The 25,562-nt window shown below is 39.8% G+C and overlaps 1 protein-coding gene across 14 annotated transcripts; it reads left to right on the top strand.

Moving 5' to 3' along the window:
• Positions 1-128: 128 nt before the first annotated feature.
• Positions 129-25,287, top strand: NFYA (nuclear transcription factor Y subunit alpha). Of its 14 annotated transcripts, XM_073810742.1 has the most exons (13): positions 1,133-1,287; positions 2,971-3,201; positions 5,430-5,515; positions 6,536-6,683; positions 8,249-8,332; positions 8,890-8,940; positions 11,061-11,207; positions 14,844-14,975; positions 15,167-15,272; positions 16,436-16,602; positions 18,979-19,152; positions 19,931-20,032; positions 22,685-25,287. In XM_073810742.1, exons 4-13 carry the CDS (start codon positions 6,609-6,611, stop codon positions 22,736-22,738), a joined length of 1,092 nt encoding a protein of 363 aa, XP_073666843.1. In that variant the 5' UTR covers positions 1,133-1,287; positions 2,971-3,201; positions 5,430-5,515; positions 6,536-6,608; the 3' UTR covers positions 22,739-25,287. The 14 variants fall into 14 exon arrangements, with proteins under 14 accessions (XP_073666844.1, XP_073666846.1, XP_073666847.1 ...); XM_073810743.1 differs by lacking the exons at positions 1,133-1,287; positions 2,971-3,201 and adding an exon at positions 129-363; XM_073810741.1 differs by lacking the exon at positions 1,133-1,287 and having other exon boundaries at positions 2,465-3,201.
• Positions 25,288-25,562: the final 275 nt, after the last annotated feature.

Here is a 25,562-nt window from a genome sequence, read left to right as displayed (position 1 = left end):
GCTCAGGGCGGTGTTTGAAGGTTGAAGGGTTGAAGGGTCTGGCGTGTCTAGAAGGCGCCTGCGTATTCCTTCGGCCGGGGGGTGTGATCCAATCAGGGAAGTGGGCGTGGCTTCAGGGGACGCCTGAGCAGTGCTCCTTCAACTGGGGGTGGGGCGAGCCCGAGCTCGGGTTAGGGGGCGTGATCTCAGAGGCGCCTGCGCGGAGGCAGTTGGAGGGAGGCCCGATTCCCCTTTGTTCGGCTTCGCCATTTTGCTAGGCAGCGGCAGTGGCGGCGGCAGCGGCGGCTGGAGCCTCTGATTGGGTTTCGGGGTCCGGTACTGGAGCCAATCAGCGCGGGCAGCGAACCGGGGGAGCGAGGCACGGTGAGTGTGAGGAGCCAATATCCAGCGGCCCAGAGCCGGCCCCAGCGCCCCGATTGGCGGGTCTCGCTGACCACTCAGGAGAGGCCCAGGCGCCCGTCGAGCCCGGGGAGTCAAGCTGAGCCTAGCCGAGCTGGGCTCCCGACGGCCCAGGCTGGAGCCTGCGAGCGCCCCAGGGCACTCCCGGCCGAGGCCTGCAGGGGGCCGCCCCGCGCGGGGATGGCGCCCTCGGGAGCAGGCATCTCGGGGTCCAGAGCCTCGCAGGGTGCCAGAGCCAGTTGGGGATGCGATGCGTCCCCGTCCCCCCGACCCTTAGGCACAGCTTCTCAGGCCCCAGGCCGGGGGGTGTTGGGTTTGCCTGCCACCAAGGCCCCTAAGCTCAGGTATACACACACACGTGGGCCCGGGGCCTTGGCGGTTTCCTCCTGGTCCTTCCGGCCTCCCAGTTAAGCCCGCCCTTGCACTCAACACGCTCTGGCCCTCGGGACGGGAAGTCTCCCCCCGCGGGGCCCGCGCACCCCACCCCTCCGTGAGCGGGTCTGTCTGTCTGCAGCCTTCTGGGTCGGGAGGCAGGCCCGGGGAAGACGCGCGCCGCAGCCGTCGGGCCCGCGTGCAGCGCGGAGAGGGGTGGGCCGAAAGGGGGGCCCCGGCCACCCCGCCGTCCCCGCTGTCCCCCTGATCGGTGGAGGGGATCCATTAGTGCACCCACTCCCCGGCCCCGCTGCGCCCCACCTCCCAGCACGCTCGTCCCGGGTCTCCGGCCCGGCGCCGTTACCACCCCCTTTTGGCTCGTCATTTCCTCTCTTCCCCGCCCCGATCGCCGGGCAGAACTGCACACCTCCGTCTTGGAGCGCAACCAGGCGGTCACCCGTCCTTGCCCGGGCTGTAAGGCCTGTCCATTCGGTGCCTGGAACCTCACTATAGAAGGTGGCGAGCCCTGTGCATTCCTTTTCCCGGAGGCTGCACAATTTGCTTTCATTAGTCTTATCTGTTGTTTTTCATCTTGTGAACTCTCGCTCCCTTGGGAATGCACAATTATTTTCTTTTAACCTTTCTGTGTCACTTTGAACGTGTCAGGTTTCACTCATTAGCTCAGTCCACAGCCATCTCTTGGTTTGTTTTTTTCCAGTATGTTGATGTTTTCTCAGCAGGTATTTATAGAAACGTAACAGTCTTGTGGGGTTTTGGTTAGGGTGAAAGGAAATCTCCGTTGACAACCAAGTATCGAACAGTTAGTATGTACCAGGCGTCCATCTGTGTGCTGGGGAGGGAGTGGTTAGAGGTCGATAAGAACCTTCCCAGCCTGGTGGAGACTGACAGGTGAACAGTAATTAATATCTCACGGTTAGTGTTGTAACGGGGCCAAGTTCAGTTCTGTGGTGCACTGATGTGTGAGCTACCAACAGCCCCGGTGGAAGGCCAGCATTGCCACACTTTTGATTGGCCTTGAAGGATAATGGGATTTCTTCGGACAAGAAAGAATGGAAGAGCATTGCTCACAAAGAGAAAAGCAAGTGCAGAGGCACCAAGCTTTGCTGTGTGTTCAAGGGGGAAGAAAGTACAGGGCAGTGGGCAGTTGCCGTGAGAGTTTAGGCTGGAAAGCCCAGTTGGTAAAAACACTTGTATATCTTGCTAAGGAATTTTTCGGAAGCAGTTATTTTGTGGAAATTCGGATAGGAGAAATCTAGAAACACACTTTTTCTAAGATTGGAAAAATAAGTTTCTGGCTTATGGGGTTCTGCTCCACAATAGCAGCTGACTTTGGGGGGAAAAGGAAGATTTTTCTCCTAGGACTTTAAAAGTTTTTACTTATGTGAAGCACCGAGTGCAGCAGTCCTTGCCACATAGAGTAGGCCTTTAGTATAATCACAGTTACTAAGGTCATACAATTGGTAGGTTGCAGAAAACTACTCCTGAGGAGTAGTGCTCTTTCCACTACTAAAAATTTGAGGACAGTTTTTGTTTTCACTTTTTGTAATGAGTTTTTCATTGTTTAAGTCATTTTTAAATTTTATTAAATTCTTAAAATATCTAACAGATGGAGCACTGTGGTTTAGATATTTTTTAGAATGTTTACATTTGCCTTTGGACTGGATGAATACCTTGGTACTTAAAAATGGTTATATCTAGTCACTAAAACACCAGCAAACATTTTTGCTAGACTTCTTTCTAAGCGACAGTTATAGTCTGGTCACTTTTTTGCTAAACCCTTCTAGAGACTCCACCTATCTGCAGAAAAATTTAGCCTGGAATGTTGAGATACAGTAATCTGGCCTTAGCTTTCTCTTGACATGTGGCCTTGTATATACTGTTCATATGTGGAAATTTTTCTCTCCTTGTTTTTATGCTCTATCCTCATTTGGAGCACTCCATTCCCTCCCACTTCATCACATATATAAATCCTGCTCATGCTTAAGACCAGGTCAGATGCCACATTTTTCTAAAGCCTTTTTATCGATTCCCAATAGGAAGAACTCTGTGTCCTCCCTACTCCCATATTTGTTTTTCTCTTAGGGGTTCAGTACAGATTTTTACTCCTTTACTAAATTTAAAGACTCTTTGAAGTTAAAATCTTAGTCACAGTTTTACTTTTATTTCTAAAACCTTCAGGACGGTGTCTGACAGGTGGTACATCATAAGTGGAGATTAAGAAGCAAGTTAGGAACTGCAATCCAGAACCTTTTGGATGATGGGGAAGCTGGACAGCCCTTTATTCTCTAGTCTTTTATCAAACACAGATCAGAACCTGTTTGTTGAGTTGTGAAGTCAATTTAGTGGGCCAATGCTGGTAATTTTTTACAATAGAATAGAAACTATCACAGTTCATCTTATGTTATGAAGGTAAGTATTCATGAAACTTTTGTTTTAGTTACTTTTTTAATATGTTGCATGTGCATTTGTGATGTGAAATGTTTTTCTTACTGTGAGTTGTCAGCAAAGTTTGAAAGCTGCCGTTCTAGTTTTTACCTGGTAGTGATTGTCAAATATGATAATTCTATGGGGTTTTTCACTTGCTTGTAGTTGAGTTTCTGGAAGTTTTAGCTTTAAAATAAAAATGTGTGTGGTTCCACAATGAATGGATTCCACAATGAAGTAATTAGCTGCATTTCAGGTTCTGCAGCTTGAAGTGAAGAGGAAGGGAAATTTTCTTGCTAACCGGAATAAACATACTCACTTTCTCTCTTTGAGGAAAAAACATTCAAACTTTGAGTTAGGAGTGAGAGCTAGACAGACTAAAGCTGGCTGGCTTAATTCTGTCAGAATGTGGCCGAAAGGCACTTGAGGAAAGACGACGATGTTTGCAGTTCTGCTGATTGAAGCTCACAGTAATGGGAACACATGGCTTCATAGAAGCCAGTTGCGTCCAGCCTTCACCATTAGCAGTCTCAGTATCATGCTCCACGCTGAATCGCTCCCTCGTTAATATGACAGAGAATTGCTGTTAGACTTGAAGCTGCTTCCTTTTGACCCTTCAAAGTATAGTGGATTTAAGTGTTTTTAAATTGCAGCATTTGTATTACCAGGATAAACTAGTTAAGAAGAAAATCTGCATGACGTTTTATTAGTCATTTCCCTGCACTTCCAGTGCGATGTAAACTTCTGGAAATGAGCGGTCAAGGAAAAAATCTTATACAGGAAGGGGATTTGGGGTGGGGTGGGTTGTTAAAATATAGAGGACATTCCTTCCTGATCCTTATTTTTTTTAATCAACTCTTTTGAGATATAGTTTAGACTTAAAGGATAATCATTTTAAGTGTACATTTTGATGAATTTTGACAAATTTACACACCTATGCAACCACCAGCACAGTGAAAATATAAAACATTTTATCTCCCCAGAAAAGTTCCAAATGTTCTATTCCAGTCAACTTCCCACCTTCCCCTCTTCCCCCTTTTCCATTTCCAGGAAACCACTGATCTGCTCTCTGTCTCTAGATTACTGTTACCTATTCAGGGTTTCATATAAAAGCAATCACACCACTGTTTTGTATCATGACCCTTAATTTTTAATTTTATTAGTTTAGAAATATAAATGTATTGTGTGTATTGCAGTTAGAGACAAGATAGAGTTCAGGGAAGACCATTCGCTTCCCTGGAAGAGCCACTTCGTCTGGCTGCAAATCTGATTTTCTGTGCTGTTCCCAGAATCTCTCAGGAGCCAACTGAGTCACCCAATTCAGAAGAGACATAAAAATCAGAAAGCCAGTTTTTCAGTATGCAATGAGAAATAGCTATCAAGTTTACTTGTGTTTCTGATCATATCTGCTCCCTGTCGGCTACTGTATATGTAAATCCAAATTATAGCTAGATGTGTGCTTGGTGAGTATTCCATTAGAGCAAGGGTAGTGAATTGAAGAACCACATGGCCACACACCATCATGCTGTGATGACATAGTCATCCTGTCACTTGTTTATAACTCCTACACTCTTATACTACATACCAATTTGGTTATGAGTAATAGGCTCATTCGATTTTCTTTTTTTTTTTTTTTGCGGTACGCGGGCCTCTCACTGTTGTGGCCTCTCCTGTTGCGGAGCAACAGGCCCCGGACGCGCAGGCTCAGCGGCCATGGCTCAGGGGCACAGCAGCTCCGCGGCATGTGGGATCTTCCTGGACCGGGGCACGAACCCGTGTCCCCTGCATCGGCAGGCGGACTCTCAATCGCTGCGCCACCAGGGAAGCCCCTCATTCGATTTTTATTAGATTTTCCTCCCAACATTTTAGTATAAAAATTTTCAAACATACAGTAAAGTTGAAAGTGTTTCACAATAAACACCTGTATACCCTTCATCTAGAGTCTACTGTTAATGTACTATACTTGCCTTTTCAGAGAGATACCTGTATATATATCTCTCTCCATCTATTCATCCATCGATATACTTCTTCCTAATATTTGGGCACGCACTTGAATATATTTTGATTTCTTCACATCACATTGAGACACTTTACAATCATGCTGGGTGATTCATATCCTCCACCATGTGTGGATTTGTGGAGAGTGGTGCACTGCTTTGCTGCTGTGATGTGCAGATCATGTAACCCACATAACTTTGTCATTCAAATTTTAGAATTCATGAAGGCCTGGAGAAAAGTTTGGGGAAAGATTTATCTACATTTTGCTTATATACAGCTGTACCTCCCCCATGTTTCCAAGGTGAATTACCCTTTGATAATTTATATAATTTAAAATTTTTGAATCAGATCTTTATTCAAGGTTCTCAAATATCACTTCAGTTTATCTAATTGTGTGCTTATTTCAAAAAGGAGCTTTCAGCTGTTAAAGTGTATGAGAATAGTAAATTTGGGCATTGACTGCATATTTGATATTAAGAGCTTACAAATTTTTTAACGTTTTGAAGTAATTGTAGAGGCACAATGTCATTGTGATAAAACGATAAAGAAAAGAATCTACTCTTTGGAGATAGATGCTGACGTATTTTTGGAGTTTGGAATAATAAAGTGTCTGGGATTTGCTTCAGAATAATGCAGGGGTGGGTGGAAAGTGGATAAGATATATGTGGAATAAGATTGACCATGGGTTGAAAATTGTTGAAGTTGGGTAATGGCCATAGGGGTTCATTATAATGTTCTCACTATTTTGATACATTTTTGAAAATTATCATAGTAAAAGTTAAAATTATACAATAAAGGGTGGGGTATTATTAGGCATTCAGATTCATGACTGAGGAAAACTTAAACTCTTTTCAGAGAAAATCATAGCCTGCTGTTTCTGTAATTCCTTTTTATTCCTTGCTCTGGATTAAAACACAAACTCCTAAACCTTTGCTCGGTCTTTCTTACTTAACACTACTTAATGGAGATTTTGATAAGCAACGTGTTTGACTTCAGGTCTGGGTAATTACTTACTAAATAATAAACCCTGAAATTTTAAATTGCTTGCCATGTGTAGTGCAAATGTGTTACAAATTAAAGAAACTGTTCTCTAAAGTACATGTGCAGACCTGAAAATCAGTGTTAAATAGGCCTTGTAACAAAGTGATGTTGTAGCTTAATGAGAATTTCTTAAGTGTTGCTCTAGTAGTTTTGAAAGGAAAGTTTGCTGATGAGAAATGACAGAGCATTTTTTACATATGTTAAATAGCGTTATCAAGGTTAAGCATCTGGTGAAGCCTTTATTAACAATCTCACTTTACTTTTCCTACCTTTCTAATAGGAGTGCATCCTGAAGTCTTCTAGGATCTCCAGAGTGAAAATCACTGTGGTCAAGACTCTAACTTGGAGGGACCATGGAACAGTATACAGCAAACAGCAATAGTTCAACAGAGCAGATTGTTGTACAGGCTGGACAGATTCAGCAGCAGGTATGGAAGTAAAACTGCTTTAAACATCACAGCAAAAGAGCTGATAATAGCACTGCTCAGTAGCGGAATTGAGAGGTCTCAGATCTTATAAGAGTGGGTCTGGTGACTTGTGCCGAAGTGCTTTTCAAAGATTGGATTTTTTGCAGTTTCTCTCATTTTCTCTGTTCAGAAGTCTATATCCAGTCCATAACCACTTAGAATTTGATTTCATGGGAGCCTGGTTTAATAGAAAATTGCCCCCTTTTATCGTATTAGAAATCAAACACCTAGTCTGTTTTCAGATGGAATTATGGAGGGGTTTTTTTTTGTTCTTCCTGGATTCAATTTGGTTGTTTCTCTTATTGATTAAGCTACCTTGTGGTCTAGTAAGGCTTTGGCCACAATAAACAAACCAAGATAGCTTCTAAGAAATCCACTGTCCTTTGATTTGATCCATCACAGTGCTTATTTTGAAAAGCTCTAGTTTAACATGAGGATAATATTTAGATAGCCACACTTATGGGTAGCATATATTAGAAAGGAATTCCCTGCTGCTGGTTTATCCTAATTAATATAGGTTGCCTTCTTGAATTTATACACAGATTACATTTTCTGATGATTTATACCTGGCTTTATTTTAGGAAAACTTCACTGGTTTTTTCTCCCTGGAAGAAAAGAAATTTATTATGCATTGATTTAACCTTAGGCCAAGATTGGGAATGTTTTATTTCCAAAATGGAACTTAGATAATATAGAAAAGTAGTTAGTAGGGACGGCAGAGGATGTTTTGATGGTGAGTTGTTCCATCTAATGATCAAAGAAAGGAGCTACCCTTGATTAAAAGAGATTAATTATCGAAATTCCTTTGCTGGCTTTTCCTTCCACGTAACTGCAGCTTCCTTCAACTGCCTTGGTAGAAAAGGGGATTCCACAGAGGACCCTCCATTCATACCAATGCCCTGGTGGGTGAATTCTTGTTCTGTCAGAACTTACTATTAGGAGTAATAAAAATTAGGTTAAATCTGTGAAAACATTGCTTCTAAGGTAGTCCAGCTGAGTAGGAGTAATCCTAGTTTGGGGACACAAGAGCAGTGACCTCTTGAAGATGATTTTGGCTCTAGTGATTACCTTCATTCTTCCTTTCTGGGGATTGCATTTCAGTTCCAGAAATTCTTCATTGTAGCTTCAAAGCTGCTAAAACCTGATTAACTTTTTTGTTCTTGTGAATCCAATGGAGGAAATAAAAAGAGCTTTAAAATAACTTCACGAAGAAGGATCAAATACCTATTTTTGGAGGGAAGGACTGTGTTAAAAATGTTTTTGTTAATGATGTCAGCTATATTGGGTTTTTTGAGTCATGGAAGTGTGTTTTGAGTTCCACTCTGGGGACAAAGGGCTAATATCTGTAATCTGTTACTTCAATAAAACAGCTTCAGTATAGGGAGTCTACAGTTTGAAAGTCCTGTGTAGGGTGGGGCTATTGAAAGAAGACCCTCCCTCTCCCATAAGAGGTAAGGTGACCTCATGTCTTGAACTATACATTTCCTTCCTGACACATTTCAAGCTCTTCCTGTTCCTGTTCTCAGCAGCAGGGTGGTGTTACTGCTGTCCAGTTGCAGACTGAGGCCCAGGTGGCATCCGCCTCAGGCCAGCAAGTCCAGACCCTCCAGGTAGTGGTGCCCTCTCTGATTCTCTGTAAGCACTGCATGAACTTCTCCTCTCCTCATGTTTGGTGCTGTTTGTGGTAGGATCTCATGGAGAAATGGCAAAGTCAGTTGCATGTCTTTGATGCTGCTAACTTGTCTTTGAGGCTTAGAAGATGCCAGTTTCCTAATGTTTCATGCTAAATCATGTAGTGACCCCAGTATCAATTTTCTGAAAAGTGCCGTTTGGCTAATGTTTCTTTGGGAATGTCTGGGAAAGAATCAGTATAAGGGACAGGAAGAAATTCTTACAAGTGGCTTTAGAACCTATTTAGAGATCAAACTGTAATAAGATTGCATGGTAACTTTTCTTGAGTTTGTATTATGATAGTGGAGAAGAAAATATATACATTTTACTAGGGTAGATTGTGCTTTATTTTTATTAAAAGGACAACTTGGCTGTCCTGTCCTGCAATAATGATTGCACTTGACAAGATTGATCTAATCTCTGAATCTTGTTAATCTCTTAACTGCTATCTTTTCATTACCTTTCTTGGGGAAATAATGACTTGTCTTATTGTTAGATCTGCAGAGATTGCCCCATAGCTCTTGGACAGAGGTGGAATATGCTTTCTGTAAGTCTTAAGTATTATAGCCACCATTAGAATTCCTACTTAAACAATGCAGTTTCCTAACGTTATGTGTGACCAAGTTAAATATGTAAATTGGGGTTATATTTTGGCCGGTTCCTATATAAAGATAAGTGAAGAAGCATAAGTCTTTTCTGAGTTTATAGGTTACTTTAACTAAAATGACCATATTTTTGAGAAATTGACAAGATTTGAGTACCCTGCCTTTTTCCCTCCATTGAATGGAAATGATTCAGAGTAGGACCGAGAATGTAAAACTGGCATCTCACTTTATTATTAGTGCTGCTTAGCAAGTATCCTGCAGTGAACTACCCCTTATTGTACTCATTTCACTTTACCCTTTCAGCCCCACTCCCAAACCTGCCACTCATAGTGTTTGATGATGATGTACAGCCAATTCCGCACATAAATTAAGCTGAAATAAGCTGAGCTCATAGGTACTCCCAAACTATATTCAAATCTCAGTTCAGCAGTTTGTTATTCATGTTTCTCATGCTTGCTTCATCTTATTGAAATATAAAACAGTACTGTCATTAACCACTTGTGGAATGGGAATGTAACCTGCTCTTAACTGTATGGCTTCTTCTCTTCTGATGCATGTATGCTTGTATTCATTCACATGTTGTAAAAACAGTGGGTTCCTTGGAGTCTCAAATAGTTCATCGTGTGCATATATAGGGAAAAGTGTGTCAATGAAGGGAAAAGTTAAGATGATGGATAGCCAGAAAATTACTAATAGCTGTGCCTTAAAACTTGTGTTTCCTACTTAGGCAGATTTTATTTAAAGAAAGGGAGGTACTTTATGAAAATAATGGAAACCTTCCTCTAGCGCTCTCACTATTTTGGAGAATTTTAAATACTTCTTTCAGTTAGTCATGCAATAAATATTCTGGAAAGTCTTTCCTCATAGAACATATGCAAGTCTTTAAAAAGTAAAGTGGAATTTCTCAATGAACAGTTTAACAAAACACAGGATTTGAATGTTCCTGAAGATTATGATATGCTTGGGGGTCGGGGGAGGCTTAATATCTAATCTACTAATCTAGGACAGATCGGTCTTTTAACTAATTCCTCTTATTTGAACATACTTTCACTAGCATTAATAATGATTATTTCAGATATACGGATTTTCTTTTGATCTGTTACAAATAATTCCTCAAAACAAAGATAGAAAGTTTGGACTTTTAGCTATTCTATTGAACAAAAGTGGCTTATTTTTTGGCTTTCAGAATGCAGTTGGCTAGATATTTTTATATTGAGACTCAAGATGTCACAGAGCACTTACAATGCCCCAGCTTCTAGAGTAATCCATTTACTCATTGGAGCTTGAAAGTTGGGAGTTTTTGGTGCACTTGAGCGCTTTGTATAATTTTCATATTTGTTAAAGCTAAAATAACTATGCAGGTATTGCAGGGTCCAGTGTGAGAAGTTCCACCACAGAGCTTGCAAACTGACCAGCAATATATTTCTAGGCGTTTTTGCTAGTGGGCTCCTTGAACAACCACAGGATTAGAATTCTTAGTGAGGTGAAGAGGGTAAAAGATATATGTTTCATTTATGCTTGAGAAACTGTAGGGAGGAAGGGCATTCTATAAAAGCTCCCAGAGCTGCTCACTACCTAACCTGGAGTGGTTGATAGGTTCAGTTTGATTTACTCCTTACAAGTTACTTAGAATTTATTTGCAGTCAACCACCATCCCCACCATCAGCCCTCCCTCTCATTGCCTCCTCTCCAGCCTTCACTAGAGAGTATTCCTGGATATTGGTCTAAAAACAAAAATAATAGCCTTGATGATTTGATTAAATACTTCTCATGGGTTTAGCCTGTATTTGATGATAAATGCCTTGTATCTATTGAGACTTCCCAAAGACTGCTTATTCTCCATTATATCTGACCTTAAAGTATTCAGCTTGGCATTTAGTCAAAGATACTGTATTTTCAAAGAAGACTACTTGAGGATGAGGACTTGAGACTTATTTTCTTAGTGTCTCTCCTACCTTCTCCTCCTCTAGCAAGGCAGCAGAGTAGATGCAGTGATTGTCTTTTGGTAAAAACCATTTTGTGTCTTATGTTATTTCATTGTTCTTATTTTACTTTATTTTAGGTCCAGGGGCAGCCATTAATGGTACAAGTCAGTGGAGGCCAGTTAATCACATCAACTGGCCAACCCATCATGGTCCAGGCTGTTCCTGGTGGACAAGGTCAAACCATCATGCAAGTACCTGTATCTGGGACACAGGGTTTGCAGCAGGTGAGTGGTATTGTTAAAAATGTTTAGACAGAATAATAGGATACAGGTTTTAAGAAATAGGTTGTTGCAAACTGAAAATTGATATTGCACTTAATTGTTTCTTACTTTCTGTTCGCATTTAGTCGATTTCCCACCTTTGTAGTGTCAGTGATATAAAGCAGAGCTATACAGAAATTGGACATCTCTGGTAAGGACTAAGATATTAGACGTGATCTCAAATCAATGTAAAGAATATAAAAAGAATCTAGTTTAATAAAAGTAATTCATTGGTGTGATCTCAGTTGGCACTTCTGGGCACTGGGGGAGGGAATTTTATAGTCTTCATTTCCTTCCATGTAATTTATAACTTGAGTTATCTAGGAAGTGATGGAAATATTTCAGTTCAGACCTGTCGCACACACCTCAAGCTGTACTTAGAGCAAAATTTATAAACTTAAATATTTTAAAAGAACTGCAAATAAACAATGGTATTTCTCTTAGAAAGTTAGGAAAAGAACAAAATGAGCAAAAGATTGGTTAAAATTAATGAAGTAGAAAACCAACAAATGTAAAAAAGTAAATAAAAGCTGATTCCTTAAACAGACATATAGTTAGGTAAATCCACTGGAAAGACTGATTTGGAAACAGAAAACAAAAGTAAACAGGACACACAACTCTGTGGCATCAAATTTTTAGAGGGATTTTTATCTTGTTGGCAAAAATTTTAAACAGTAATTATATCCAGTGCTAGAATGGGTGTGAAGAAAATGAAACACTCATTATTTTTGGTAATTTTCAAATTCTAAAGTCATTTTGGAAAGGTATCTCACTCTTAAATACATAAGCCTTTTGATCTACCTGTCCTGCTTCAGAGAATCTATTCTATAGGAACAAAAGCATCAATATGTAGGGAAAAATATACAAAGACATTTGTACATGCAGCATTCTACTAGCAAAAAAATAAATAAAAAATGGTAGCCTGAGTGTCTGTTAATAAGGATAAAGAAATGGTTGAATACATCATACTGTATTCATATGGAGTGTTATGTCCTTGTTAAAAAGGATGAGCTGTTGGCTTTGGGTGAGGGGTTAATACTGAAGTATTGTTAGTGAGAAATAATTTTCAGAGAGGTATATACTTAAGTAATCTCACCTTTGTAATTAATAGCTAAATCCCAATGAGTATATATGTTTATGAACTTTTTACTAAAATTTTCTCAAGCTGTTTACATCTTTAATTTGTTTTAAGTTACAATTATTTCATTAATGTCTTCATTTTTCTGGAGGAATGTAATATAAGTTGAAAAAATTTGGCTATGCTTGATAAATCAAACTTTTAAGTTTTGCATATTCCCTTGTAGTCTTGTGCACACCTTTCAGACATAGTTATACACATGCATATAGTTTTCATTGTTGTGTGTTTGGTGTTTTTGTTTGTTTTACTTTGCTTTTTTTTATCCCTTACATGATTTTCTTATCATTTTTAATTCCTTCATAACGGTCAATTTGATGAATCAGAATTTCTGATTTACAAAGTGTATTTAGGGATTTTTGTTTTATTTTTCTTTTTTTGCTTTTATAGGTAAGATTACTATAAATGTATTTGAATTTTATAGCTTTATTTTTTCAGTTGAATTTAATCTTATGGTAATTTCTTTGGATTGGAAGAATTGGTTGGGCAAAGGGTAAGATCATTTTTAATGCTATTGGCTTATTTTTGCCAAGATAGAGTTTTAGTTAGGATTAAAAATAGTTTCCATGTTTCTCCATGCATAAATGTGTGAGCCTTTAAATATATTTTAGTGTGTGTACTTGCCTCAGTTTCACACTACTGTTTCATTTCTGTCCTTGCTGTCATTGCCTCGTCTCCAACCCCCCCCTTGCCACTCCCTCTTCTCTGTTGAATAGAAATAGTGTGATTCAGTGCTAGGAACATTGTACCACGAGTGCGATGACCTGACTTCATTCACAGGTCTGCCATTAAACAAACTTTCTGATCTTGGCCAAGTCATTTGAGTGTCAGTTTTCTCATTTGAAAATGCAGTTTATATCAGGTGATTGCTAAGGTTCATTTCAGCTCTAAATTCTGTGATTTTTCAGCTCTAAATTTTGGGATTTTCTTTTTTGGCCTTTAAGAGACATTGAAATGGTTATTTTATTCCCCTCCCTCCAAGCAGGACTGTAACTAATCAAACCATCTTGGAAAATTTATTTTCTGTTAATGTTATATAATATGGCTCTAGGTGAGATCCCATAGCCTCCCTTAGAATGCTTAAAATTTCGATCCATTTTTATTAGAGGTCGCTTTAGTGTTTTTTGAATAACTGTGTCTTTTAGAAGTGTACTTAACCTCTTTTTTGGATTGCATCTTCTGTTTTAGAATTCCAGTGAAATCTATGCTCTCAGATTAATATCCCTGGCTTGATATAGACAATGGAACTAAAGTAGAGAGCCAAAAAATAGATGCAAGAATATTGGAAATTGGTATATAACAAAAATAGTATAAAGTATCAGTGAAGAAATGGTTTAAGAATGATATCAAAAAAGAAAATTATTCTCTACCTCATGCTATATCAAAAATACTTGCTAGATAGATTACAAATCTAAATGGAAAAAAGCATACTTGGAAACATTTATATTCTCTTTACAGGAATATTTTCTTTATGCTGTGGGGTAGAGAAGGATTTCTTAAAGACAAAAAAAAATTGATTTGACTACTTTAAAATAAAAACTTGTATACATCAAAATATGTCATAAAACAAAGGTAGAAGACAAAATTTGGAGAAGGTATTTTTAACACTTAACTGGGTTCGTATCCAGAATACATTAAAAAAAAATTTTATGTATTGATGAAAATAACAATCCAGTAGAAAAATGGGCAAAGAATATGAATAGATAGAAGAGGAAACCCTATTGACCAGTAATACGTATTCCTTGCTATCCAAAACAGGTAGAAAAAGATCCAGATAACCAGATAAATTTCTTTACTTGTTTATTTACCAACACTTTCTAATTTAATTTGTTAAATCTCAGTGTTGACTGCAGGGATGTCTGATATGATAGTCTCAAACTTTCTATACAAAATCTTTTAAGGATTTTGTATATGCATATTTATAGAATCCCAGTTGGAAAAATTAGAAATTACTTAATTTTTTTTCAATATGTTATTATAAAAAACTTCAAACAGACAAAAACAAAGAGAATGGTATGGTGAATCCTCATCACCCATTTTAACACACAAACTAGTATTATGTTTAAGTAAATCCATTTTCATCTGTATTCCCCTACTCAAGGGTTATTTTGAATATATGTAGTACCATTTCATCTATTAAAAATATGGTATATTAGGTATATTTAGGGTATATTTTTAAATGAACATGCTTTTAAAAATATATACACATGCCAGCCTATCATCGTTTTAAAAACTGACGTTGATTCCTTAATATCATCCAGTATCTAGACAGTGTTCAAAATTCCCCCATTGTTTCATAAATGGAAAACAAGTTATCTCTAATTCATAATAGAGCAAAACAGGACTTCTTTTTTTTCCTCTTTAGGGCATTCCCTGCCTTCTAGAGGAATTTGGGTAACTAACACTCCAGAACCATAGGAGGCCAGTGTCAGCAGGATACTAATCTTTTATGTTCTGTTCCGCAGATACAGTTGGTCCCACCTGGACAGATCCAGATCCAGGGTGGGCAGGCTGTGCAGGTACAGGGCCAGCAGGGCCAGACCCAGCAGATCATCATCCAGCAGCCCCAGACAGCCGTCACTGCTGGCCAGACGCAGGTAATTCCACTGTCCACTGTGTCAACACAGGAGCACAGCTGCTTTGGGAGGGTTAGACAACTGAGTCAGATATTTCACATGTAGTAGAAATGGGGAAGAAAAATTTCTTTTTCTTAAAAAGGACTACATAGTCCTTTTCTTTGTGGTGTCTTTGGAATGCGTTCAATTGTGGCATTATTTATTTCCTACAGACGCAACAGCAGATTGCTGTCCAGGGGCAGCAAGTGGCACAGACTGCCGAGGGGCAGACCATCGTCTATCAGCCAGTTAACGCAGATGGCACCATTCTCCAGCAAGGTACGTGTGCCCGTCATTTCTGTGGCACTTTGGGGGCATCCTTCTTATCCTGAGCAAATGACTGCTTTCGAAATTTTGTGGCGACCTCTATATGACATATTTTTGAAAAACAACAAAATTTCCTCTAAGTCTCCGTTGATTGTTAGTTCCTTGTCACCAATGTGCGACCGTTGTTGATTCCATTTGTAGAACTACAGTGGTTGTTAAAGACAACCACTAGGACCCTACGGATTGTATAAGCTTTTTATTCTTTCTGGGGAGAAATGTTTTCTAAATAGAAGATTAGAAATACGGAGTTTCTTTAGTGGTAGAGACATACATCATAAGTCAAGTTGGCATTTATTGCTATTGCTGCTTTTTTTTTTTCTGGGCCACTCTTCATTATTAATTTATTCCAAGAAGACTTATATGCCCACTGTGTATATGTAGCACATTACTAAAGTAGTTTTCTTCTCAAAGACCCTCTAGTCTAGTAAGTGAGACATGCATGTGACCAAATAAACACAGTGCATAGCCCTTATTAGAGGTATGTATTCTATGACTAAAGGTTTGACCTGTGATTAAAATTTGGCAGTATACAAGATCCAGTGAGTGCAGTAAGCGTGCTCTCCCATGACTCGGGCCTGAACTGGCAGGAGCTCAGAGAATGATGAACAAATTCTCAAGTGCTGCTGTTGATAGCTTGGGGGCTTGGAGTACCTGGTTTAATTGGAAGTTTTAGTCCTGCAGCTGTTTGACTCATTGTCAATTTAGGGTAGACAAATTAAAAGTTTATAAAAATCTTCATCCTGAAGCAGGTTATTCATATATATAAGAACGGTTGATATAGCTGGAGTCATACTGACCCATAGAAAGGGAAGCCTCCAAACTTTCTGGTCACCCATTGAAAACTATTATTGGAATACCCAGTGAAGTATCCACTTCAAGGGTAGTTTTATTCAGAACTGGAACCCAGATAGTTGATAGAATTTCTAAGATTGTGATTACTTGGATTGCATACAGCAAACCAGGGAGAGAATGGAAGAGAGCTTCTTTTCCCCTTGTGCTATTGAGTATGTTTTTCCAGGGTGCATAAGTGTGGGCCACATAGAAGAGGGACTAACTGTGTTCCCTCCTTTCTGTGTACCTGTTTTTTGTTTGTTTTATGTTTTATTTTCTTAAAGTTACAGTCCCTGTTTCAGGCATGATCACCATCCCTGCAGCCAGTTTGGCAGGAGCACAGATTGTTCAGACCGGAGCCAATACCAACACAACCAGCAGTGGGCAAGGGACTGTCACTGTGACACTACCAGTGGCAGGCAATGTGGTCAACTCAGGAGGGATGGTCATGGTAAGAAAATTGATTTCTCATTTCACTGTTCTCACCTGTAATTTGTTTTTCCATGTATCTTTGTCTTTGAAAATTTCTTCAACTTGCAATTTGATATCTCTCATAAAGCTTGTTTATAATGCTGACCTCTTGGGATTGCAATTAATCCCATAAGACACTTACAGAGATCTACTTTTACAATAAGCATTACAACAAACCATAATTCATTCTGGGCACCTACTATGTGCCAGAGACTATTCTAGGTGCTAGAGATATAGCAGAAGATAAACAGATGTATTTGCTTTTCTGTAATCTTATTCATAATTCAAATAATGAAGGGAGATACAAACTACTGATCTTCGGGAAGTGGAAAGTATATTGCCCAGCGTGGGTAAAACAAGAAGTAAGTTCAAAATTAGAAAGATTGTAATCAATAGAGAAACCAAAAACTGTGATGTAGATATATTGGGAAAATAGGGAAGGAGAGTTGGGTGGTGTGAGTGAAAGCTAAATCCTCATATATGTCAAAATAGGGTGTCAATATACAGTACCTAAAATGGATAAATTAAGAATGAGTAGTAGAAACCTGCACAGAAGTAGAGGAACTACCAGAAAAAACAATACAACCATTCAAAGTTGTTATACTTGGGAAGATAGTGGGGCACGGGAGCCCGTTACTTGTTTCCTCATACATTTAGTACAGTGTTTTGTTTTTGTTTGTTTAGGAAAATATGGGTTGAATTATATAGTAAGTTAACAATTTAATTAAATTATTTATATAACTAAAAGCATTTAGTAGCACTTGGTCAATCTGAACCTATGTTCCTTTGTGTTTTCCTTGTGCTCTTTTATTGCCTTACGATTACCATTCATGACCATTAGATGGCAGCAGACATTCCTAGAAAATGGAGCAGTTGTGTGGACAAAAATTTGGACATGGTTGTGTCATTTCTCAGTATGGCTCCTTGGCCCCTATTACAGAATCATCTGGAATCTTTGTTAAAAATGTAGGCCTTCATCATCAAAAAATCTACAAACTAAATGCTGGATGGGGAGAAAAGGGAACCCTCTTGCACTATTGGTGGGAATGTAAATTGGTACAGCCACTATGGAGAATAGTATGGAGGTTCCTTAAAAAACTAAAAATAGAACTACCATACCACCCAGCAGTCCCACTACTGGGCATATACCCTGAGAAAACCATAATTCAAAAAAGAGTCATGTACCACAATGTTGATTGCAGCTCTATTTATAATAGCTAGGACATGGAAGCAACCTAACTGTCCATCAACAGATGAATGGATAAAGAAGATGTGGCACATATATACAATGGAATATTACTCCGCCATAAAAGGAAACGAAATTGAGTTATTTGTAGTGAGGTGGATGGACCTAGAGTCTGTCATACAGAGTGAAGTAAGTCAGAAAGAGAAAAACAAATACCGTATGCTAACACATATATATGGAATCTAAGAGAGAAAGAAAAAGGTCATGAAGAACCTAGGGGTAAGACGGGAATAAAGACACAGACCTACTAAAGCATGGACTTGAGGATGTGGGAGGGGGAAGGGTAAGCGGTGACAAAGTGAGAGAGTGGCACGGACATATATACACTACCAAACGTAAAATAGATAGCTAGTGGGAAGTAGCCGCATAGCACAGGGAGATCAGCTAGGTGGTCTGTGACCACCTAGAGGGGTGGGATAGGGAGGGACACGCAAGAGGGAAGAGATAGGGGAACATGTATATGTATAACTGATTCACTTTGTTATAAAGCAGAAACTGACACACCATTGTAAAGCAATTATACTCCAATAAAGATGTTAAAAAAAATACCATATGTTAACACATATATATGGAATCTAAAAAATAAGGTCATGAACCTAGGGGCAGGACGGGAATAAAGATGCAGACCTACTAGAGAATGGACTTGCGGACGTGGGGAGGGGGAAGGGTAAGCTGAGACGAAGTGAGAGAGTGGCATGTACATACATACACTACCAAATGTAAACCGATAGCCAGTGGGAAGCAGCTGCATAGCACAGGGAGATCAGCTCGGTGCTTTGTGACCACCTAGAGGGGTGGGATAGGGAGGGTGGGAGGGAGACGCAAGAGGGAAGAGAGATGGGGATATATGTATATGTATAGCTGATTCACTTTGTTATAAAGCAGAAACTAACACCATTATAAAGCAATTTTACTCCAATAAAGATGTTAAAAAAAATAAAATGCAGGCCTTTGGTGTAAATGTTCTCCAAGAATCTGCATTTAACTAAGTGTCCTATAAAAGCTGCTTTTTGTAGCATTCAGAAGAAAACTAACAGGGACCAATAAACTGTCTCCCATGTCCATACTTCATGTCACTAGTTAATAAGCTCTGATTTTCTTTTCACACAGATGGTACCTGGTGCTGGCTCTGTGCCTGCTATCCAGAGAATCCCTCTCCCTGGGGCAGAGATGCTTGAAGAAGAGCCTCTCTATGTGAATGCCAAACAGTACCACCGTATACTTAAGAGGAGGCAAGCCCGGGCTAAATTAGAGGCAGAAGGGAAAATTCCAAAGGAAAGAAGGGTATGTATAACATTGGGAAGGATACAGGATGAGAACGGCAGGGTTCTACTTTTGAAATTACCTTTTATGTAGTTTGTTTCCTTGAGTACCTTCCAAACATTGAAGTTAGATAGCTGTTACCTTTTGTAAAAGCATTTATTATTGCTATATGGAGCTGCAACTGCAATATTTAAAAAATATGACATAAATAGGGTGTTTTTTTATCTTACGTAAAAGAAGTCCAGAGATAAATTGTCTTGGGCTGTGGTAGCACATTGCCAGTCCTCAAGACCCATTCTCCTCCTTTCTTACTGTCCTGATATTCTTAGTGTGCTGTCCATAGTCCAAGATGACTGTCTGGGCTCTAGCCTCGGAGCAAAGGGAATAAGAAAGGCATTCTTTCACGGAAACATTCAAGAAGTTCCATACATCTCACTAGCCAAAATTTAATTACATGGCCACACCTAACTGCAAATAAGTATAGGAAATGCAGTCTTTTTACTGAGCAGCCAACTAAAATTTGGTTTGTTATTAAAGTGAAAGAGAGGATATATATTGGGAGGTAGGTAGTGATCTCTCTCATATCTTTGGGGAATCTTTATTTAGTTATTACTCTTTTGGCATTTACATTCTTATGATAGTTAGATATGGTTAGCTGCTGTTTATGTTTTCTCCAAAGATTTCTCCATAATACAAGGTCATAATTGCCCCCGGTGGCTTTGATCACAGCTGTCCTAAACTTTTGAGCATTAGACAGCTATGCTAGTTTCAGCTAGTAGTTTTATTTTTCTTATTTTAGAAATACCTGCATGAGTCTCGGCACCGTCACGCCATGGCACGGAAGCGTGGTGAAGGTGGACGATTTTTCTCTCCAAAGGAAAAAGATAGTCCCCATATGCAGGTAAGAAGATTTATACCATTTATTCTTGTCTTTACTGCCTTGTATTTTCTTGGGTGGAAGCCTTCGCATTGTCCTCCTGACATTTTCAGACTAGGTACTAATCAGTCTCTAAACTAGATGCAACATTGTGTGTCTTAGAGCCCTCTTCACCTTAAAAGAACTAAGGTCTTTAATCAGTGGCCTTTTTTCCCTCCAGTCTTTGCCAGTTATTACTATTAATTCCTTCTTGAAATTCTCACTTTTCTTGATTTTCAAAGAACAGGTTTGTTTCTTAGTGTAGTAGTAGTAGCAGCAGCAGCAGCTAACACTTAACTGCTATGTGCCAGCCATTATGTTGAGCACTTTTCTTTTGTAAGCATTTTTTCATTGAATCTTTACAACAAGCTCAAGCCCCATGAGGTAAGAATTATAGTTTCCATTTTACATTTGAATCTGAGGTTTAGAGGGATTAAGTCATTTGCCTAAGGTAAAATATTTAATAAAATGGTGCAACTGAAATTCATACCTAGGCAGTGTAATTCCAGAACTTAGTCTGTAACCATACTGGTTCTTACATCTAATTTCACTGATTATATCGTATTGGCATTTCTAGTCAGTGTGTCCAAAATAGAACTGTTGGTTTTTATTTTATTTTTTTATGACTAAACCAAACACTCATCTCAACAAGTGACATGTCCATTCACCCAGTTATTAAAGCTACAATTGTCCAATTCTTGAAGTCCTCTTGGTTTTAACTCTAAAATATACTCTGAATCAGCTTACTTTTTTCCCTCGTAACTGCTGTCAGCCTGGTCTAACCTGCTCTTCTTTGCTTCAGTTACAGCAGCTGCCTCGTCTCCCTTCTTCCCCTCTTGTGCCCCTCTCCACATCTTAGTGTGATCTTTCTAAACGTGTATCATATCACCTCGCCATCCTGCTTAAATCCCTTCTACTCCCACCCTTTTCCATTTGCACTTAGACTAAAATACAGAGTTCTTACCATGGCCAGCAAGGCCCTGCATGATCTCGCTCCTGCCCACTTCTGGCTTTATTTCCTCCTGCTGCTTGGTCTTTATGCTCTTGCTATAGTGTTCAGGAACCTTTGACTTCAAAATAGTAGCTGGTCTGTAAAGCTTTTCACGCCATCCTTTTGCTTGGCTATCTCCTTCTTTTAGGTCTTGGTTTAAATCTGAGAGGCCATATCCAGAGGTCTCTTCTACCCCATTATTTTCTCACATCTTCCTTTTCTTTTGAGTGCAATATTGATAATAATCATATTGTTTTATCTGTGTGATCATGCAGTAGTTATCTCCTTCACTAGACTGTAAGCTGTGTAGAAAGTCGAGGATTGTTGTTCTCGATTGTACTTAAGAACAAGCACTTAAGAACAACCACTTAAGAACAAGCACTTAAGAACAACCACTTAAGAACAAGCACTCAGTAAATGTTTGTTGAATTAATGCGTTCCTCCCATTTACTGATGCTTTATTCTGTATACCCATCACATCCCACCTGCACTACTGTCAAATCTGTCTTTATAAGATGGTGCTTTCTTAATCATGTCAGTCCCGTGCTCAAGGATGCATGCTAGTTGCTCATTGCTTTCTGCAGCAGATCTCAAACTATTTCTGTAAGTTACTTAGCCTCACTTTCTTCACCAGTAAAGTGGGATGCTGTTGATACTTTATAGGAATGTTGGGATTTCATGCAGTAAGTCACATTAGGCACCTGTTTAGCACAGTGCTTAGCGCATGGTGAGAGCTCAGTAGAGGCTGGTTATTGTTCATGCTCACTGATCAAGACCCAGCCTCTGTTCCTACCACCTCCAGAAATGTTTCAGCTTTTTCTTGGATCACACCAGTTGAGGCTTCAGAGTGTTGGAGGAACTGAAGGTGGTTATTGTGGAGTGTTGCAAAAAGCTTCCAAGGACTGATCCTCTCCCCCCTTTTTTTTCCACACTGCACGGCTTACAGGATCTTAGTTCCCCGACCAGGGATTGAACCCAGGCCATGGCAGTGAAAGCGCCAGATCCTAGCCACTGGACCGCCAGGGAACTCCCAAGGGCTGTTCCTTGTCTGAACACTGCAGGTGTTTTGTAAAAGGCAGGCAGTAGGCAGAGTTTAATGGAAAGAAGATTAAATCGGAGCCAAGAGATTTGGGAGTTAGTGCTTGCTGGGCTCCTCCGTAACTTTTTGACTCTTGTCCAGGCAAATCACTTCACCCATCCAGGCTTCAGGTCTATCTACAAAATGAGTGCATTAAAGTAAATTAATTCCAGCGTCCTCTCCAGCCCTGCTAAGTGCTCAGTATTTAAATATGATGATCAGAAAATATACAACATGACTTGGTTTCTCTGGGTCTTTTTCTTAGCCGCCTAAGGACCCTTAATCCTTAAGCATAGAGCACAGCATAGGTGCCTAGAAAAGAGAGATACTCTCAACTCTGGAGTGTTTATTAATGGAATGCCAGGCGAGACTTGGAATCTTTTTAAGAATAAGGTGTATTGTCTCTTCTTTGCTAATGGAGCTGCGTTTCAATCCGTGTGTGCAGACTTAGATACATCACAAGCCTTTGGTTTACTTAGTTTGTGTATTTCCCTTGGTGATAAGTAGTGAGAGCCATGAGTTCCCAGTTCTTTTGCAAAGGACTTTAATTGTTATGCTTTCTTTGTAGGATCCAAATCAAGCAGATGAAGAGGCTATGACACAGATCATCCGAGTGTCCTAACCCCAGGCCATGTGATGGAACTGATCACGGTCATGTTCCTCGCACTGTTTCCCACTGTTCCAAGGAAACTGATCACCTCTTCCAATGGGACACTGACGATTACATTCTGCCCTTTTCTACAGGACAGAAACCACTTAGTTTTTAATAAGTGGCTTAGTATTATAATTGCAAGGATGTCTGGCAAATTGAAGTTGCAAGCCTTTGACTCACCCTTTCAGTCAGGACTTATTTCAGACTGTTGGTGACATTGACATTTCATGGATTGGGATGATGCAGGGGACCCATGCCAGCCCAGCAGTACCACACCTAGCACTTAATGTTGACTGGTAATGCCAGCCAGCCATCTCAGCAGAGGAGAACGACCTTCTCAACCTAAAGTGCAGTCAGGGAAGCTGCAGCCCACTCCTTCCCATGGATTCCAAACAGCGCCCATCCCTCTGATGGGGGATCTCAGGCTGACTAATGGACACTTTGTATTCAGAGATGGTTTCCAGGCAAGGAAGCTTCATCTCATGATACGGAAACAATAAATTCTCTGAGATACATGCATCTAATCTGTGGTAATAATAAGAATCCCTTCTACCCAGATGATAGGTTGGTATTTTTGGACTCCAGCCAAGAAGAAGCTAACTCTGGGGATAGACTGATAAAAGACTCAAGCACTAAAAATATAGCTGAATCTCTTAGCTTTGACAAGTTGTGGTCTGCTTGTCTGTCGACAGGTCATATGGACTGTAGTTCTTGCTGTGGTTACTTTTAAGACAACTTAGAGTGTGCTGGGCCTTGACACTGCCTTTCCTAAGTAGAGAACAAAATTATAGAACTTCTGTGCCGAAGTGCTGAGGACATTTGTGGTAACTCCTTAACAGAGCAGAACTAGAGATTTTCAATCACAGGCTTTGTGACAGCATTTGGGGAATAGAAAGGTTCATGTTTGTTTCCGTCTAGAAGGACAAAGGGTAGTATATATACTCTGATGTTGTCATAGCACGATTCACCAGTGGATGGATACCTGGGATGGATCATTAAGATGAAGAGAATAATTTACATTTATACTATAACCTTTTAACAAGCACGGAAAGGGAAAAGTCTGAGATTTGGTCCTTGACAATTTCTGGAAAGCACTGTTCAATCAAGCTATCCTGGACATAGTCCAGGTTTGCCTACTAGAGCTTGAGATGTATGTTGGCTTCACTCCTGCGCTTTGTGCTGGCCCTGGAGAGCGAACATTCTCATTCTTCCCATGGCAGCTGATTCTTTGGTGCCAGTTTCTGTTTGTTTCCCCTTTTCTCCGTAGGCATTGTGCGGAAAGGTTTTCACATTGCATCCATGTTCTGGGGATAAACTGCGGACTGGAAATAGAGATTCCTGCAGGGTCAGGAACAGGACCACAACTCCCAGAGTGGATTGTGCCTCAGTAATCTGTTTCTTTTCTAAACGTGGAACCCTGGGAGAACTAAGATGATATTTCAGAAGAGTTGCTGTTTTCTTGGAAACAAAGAAGGAAAACAATCCTTTTGAAGAACATTTGGGTTTGATTTAAATACCAAGAGTAGAGATTGGCTCTTTCTTTGATTTCACTCTAGCTGTATTAAGAAGGAAAAGAAATTAAACCCTTTAAAGAAAACATCACAAAGGGAAATCACTGTAGTGGTACAAAATAGAGGTACAGAGCTATGCAAAGAAAGCAGGAAGTGAAGTATCTCCCAAGTCCCTTGAATCTAGCCATCTGTCCTGGCTTGCGGATGTTAGGCAGGGTTGACCTGTGGGCTCACTAGAAACTTCTGGCTCTTTATGTGAGTTTCAGGTGTTAACTTTATTCAGTAAGCCCCAAGTTCTTCAGATGATAGATTACTAAAAACAATGAAGAGTTTATATCCTTTGGTTTGTTTAGGAACCTTCAAGATGCAGAGTTCAGAAAGAAATTCCTCAGACCTAATTTCTAGTACTTAAGCCAACAACAGTTCTAAAATGCTATTTATTTGTGTCTGTAAGTTTGTACATAGTAATACCAACCTCATATTGTTGCGGATTTTTGTTTTCACGAGTTTGAGTTTGGTTTTATTTGAAATGCTTCAGTTGTCATTTTGTCATTGCCATTTCAGGTAGCTCATGGCCCTTTTATTGTGGTCATTTTAGCACATAATAACCCACAAAGTGGGGGTGAGGTTTGGATTCTTTTGTTACTAGAAGTTCTTTTATTCATTTGTCCTTGTGACTAGTGATGGCTTCATAGATGCAAAAAGAGTGAATGGATGAGTGAATAACTGGTTTAATGCATAGTTCACTTCTTGAGTGCTTTTTTTCGCAGGATAATTGTAAATATATATTTTAATTGCACTGGTACATTGAACATGTCAGTGTCTATACCACTGGACCAACAGCATTTTTCTGGCTAATGGGTGCCTGGTAATAATGTCTTGATTTTCCTTTGGGACTCAACTATACGGAAGGTTTTTTCCCTCAGCTGTAGGGGGAGCACAGGTGATTGATCATTGATGTCATTTCAATTGTTATTTTTTAAAATAAATTTATAAAATGCTTTAAAAGTGTCTTGAATTTTGAGGAGTCTACATCCCCTGGGTTCTGGGTTGTGTTTATAATGCTGATATTGTGAACTCTGTAAACACGCATGTAAGCTCTGTGGACAGTGTGTCAAACTTGAGAGTGTCCAGCCTTTCAGCTGTGTCTCCCCTTCATCTCTTTTCCTTCCCTTTCGGCCCTCCCACCCTACTGAGGAAATATTTTCTGTCGCCTGTGGACTGATCATACATTTGGTCTTCCCACTGTAAGTGTTCATGAAAACACGATGAATTAATTCCAT

The sequence above is a fragment of the Tursiops truncatus genome, chromosome 10, assembly GCF_011762595.2.
Source record: "Tursiops truncatus isolate mTurTru1 chromosome 10, mTurTru1.mat.Y, whole genome shotgun sequence".
In the NCBI taxonomy this organism is placed as follows: domain Eukaryota; kingdom Metazoa; phylum Chordata; class Mammalia; order Artiodactyla; family Delphinidae; genus Tursiops; species Tursiops truncatus.
This window is presented reverse-complemented; position numbering and strand designations above follow the sequence as displayed.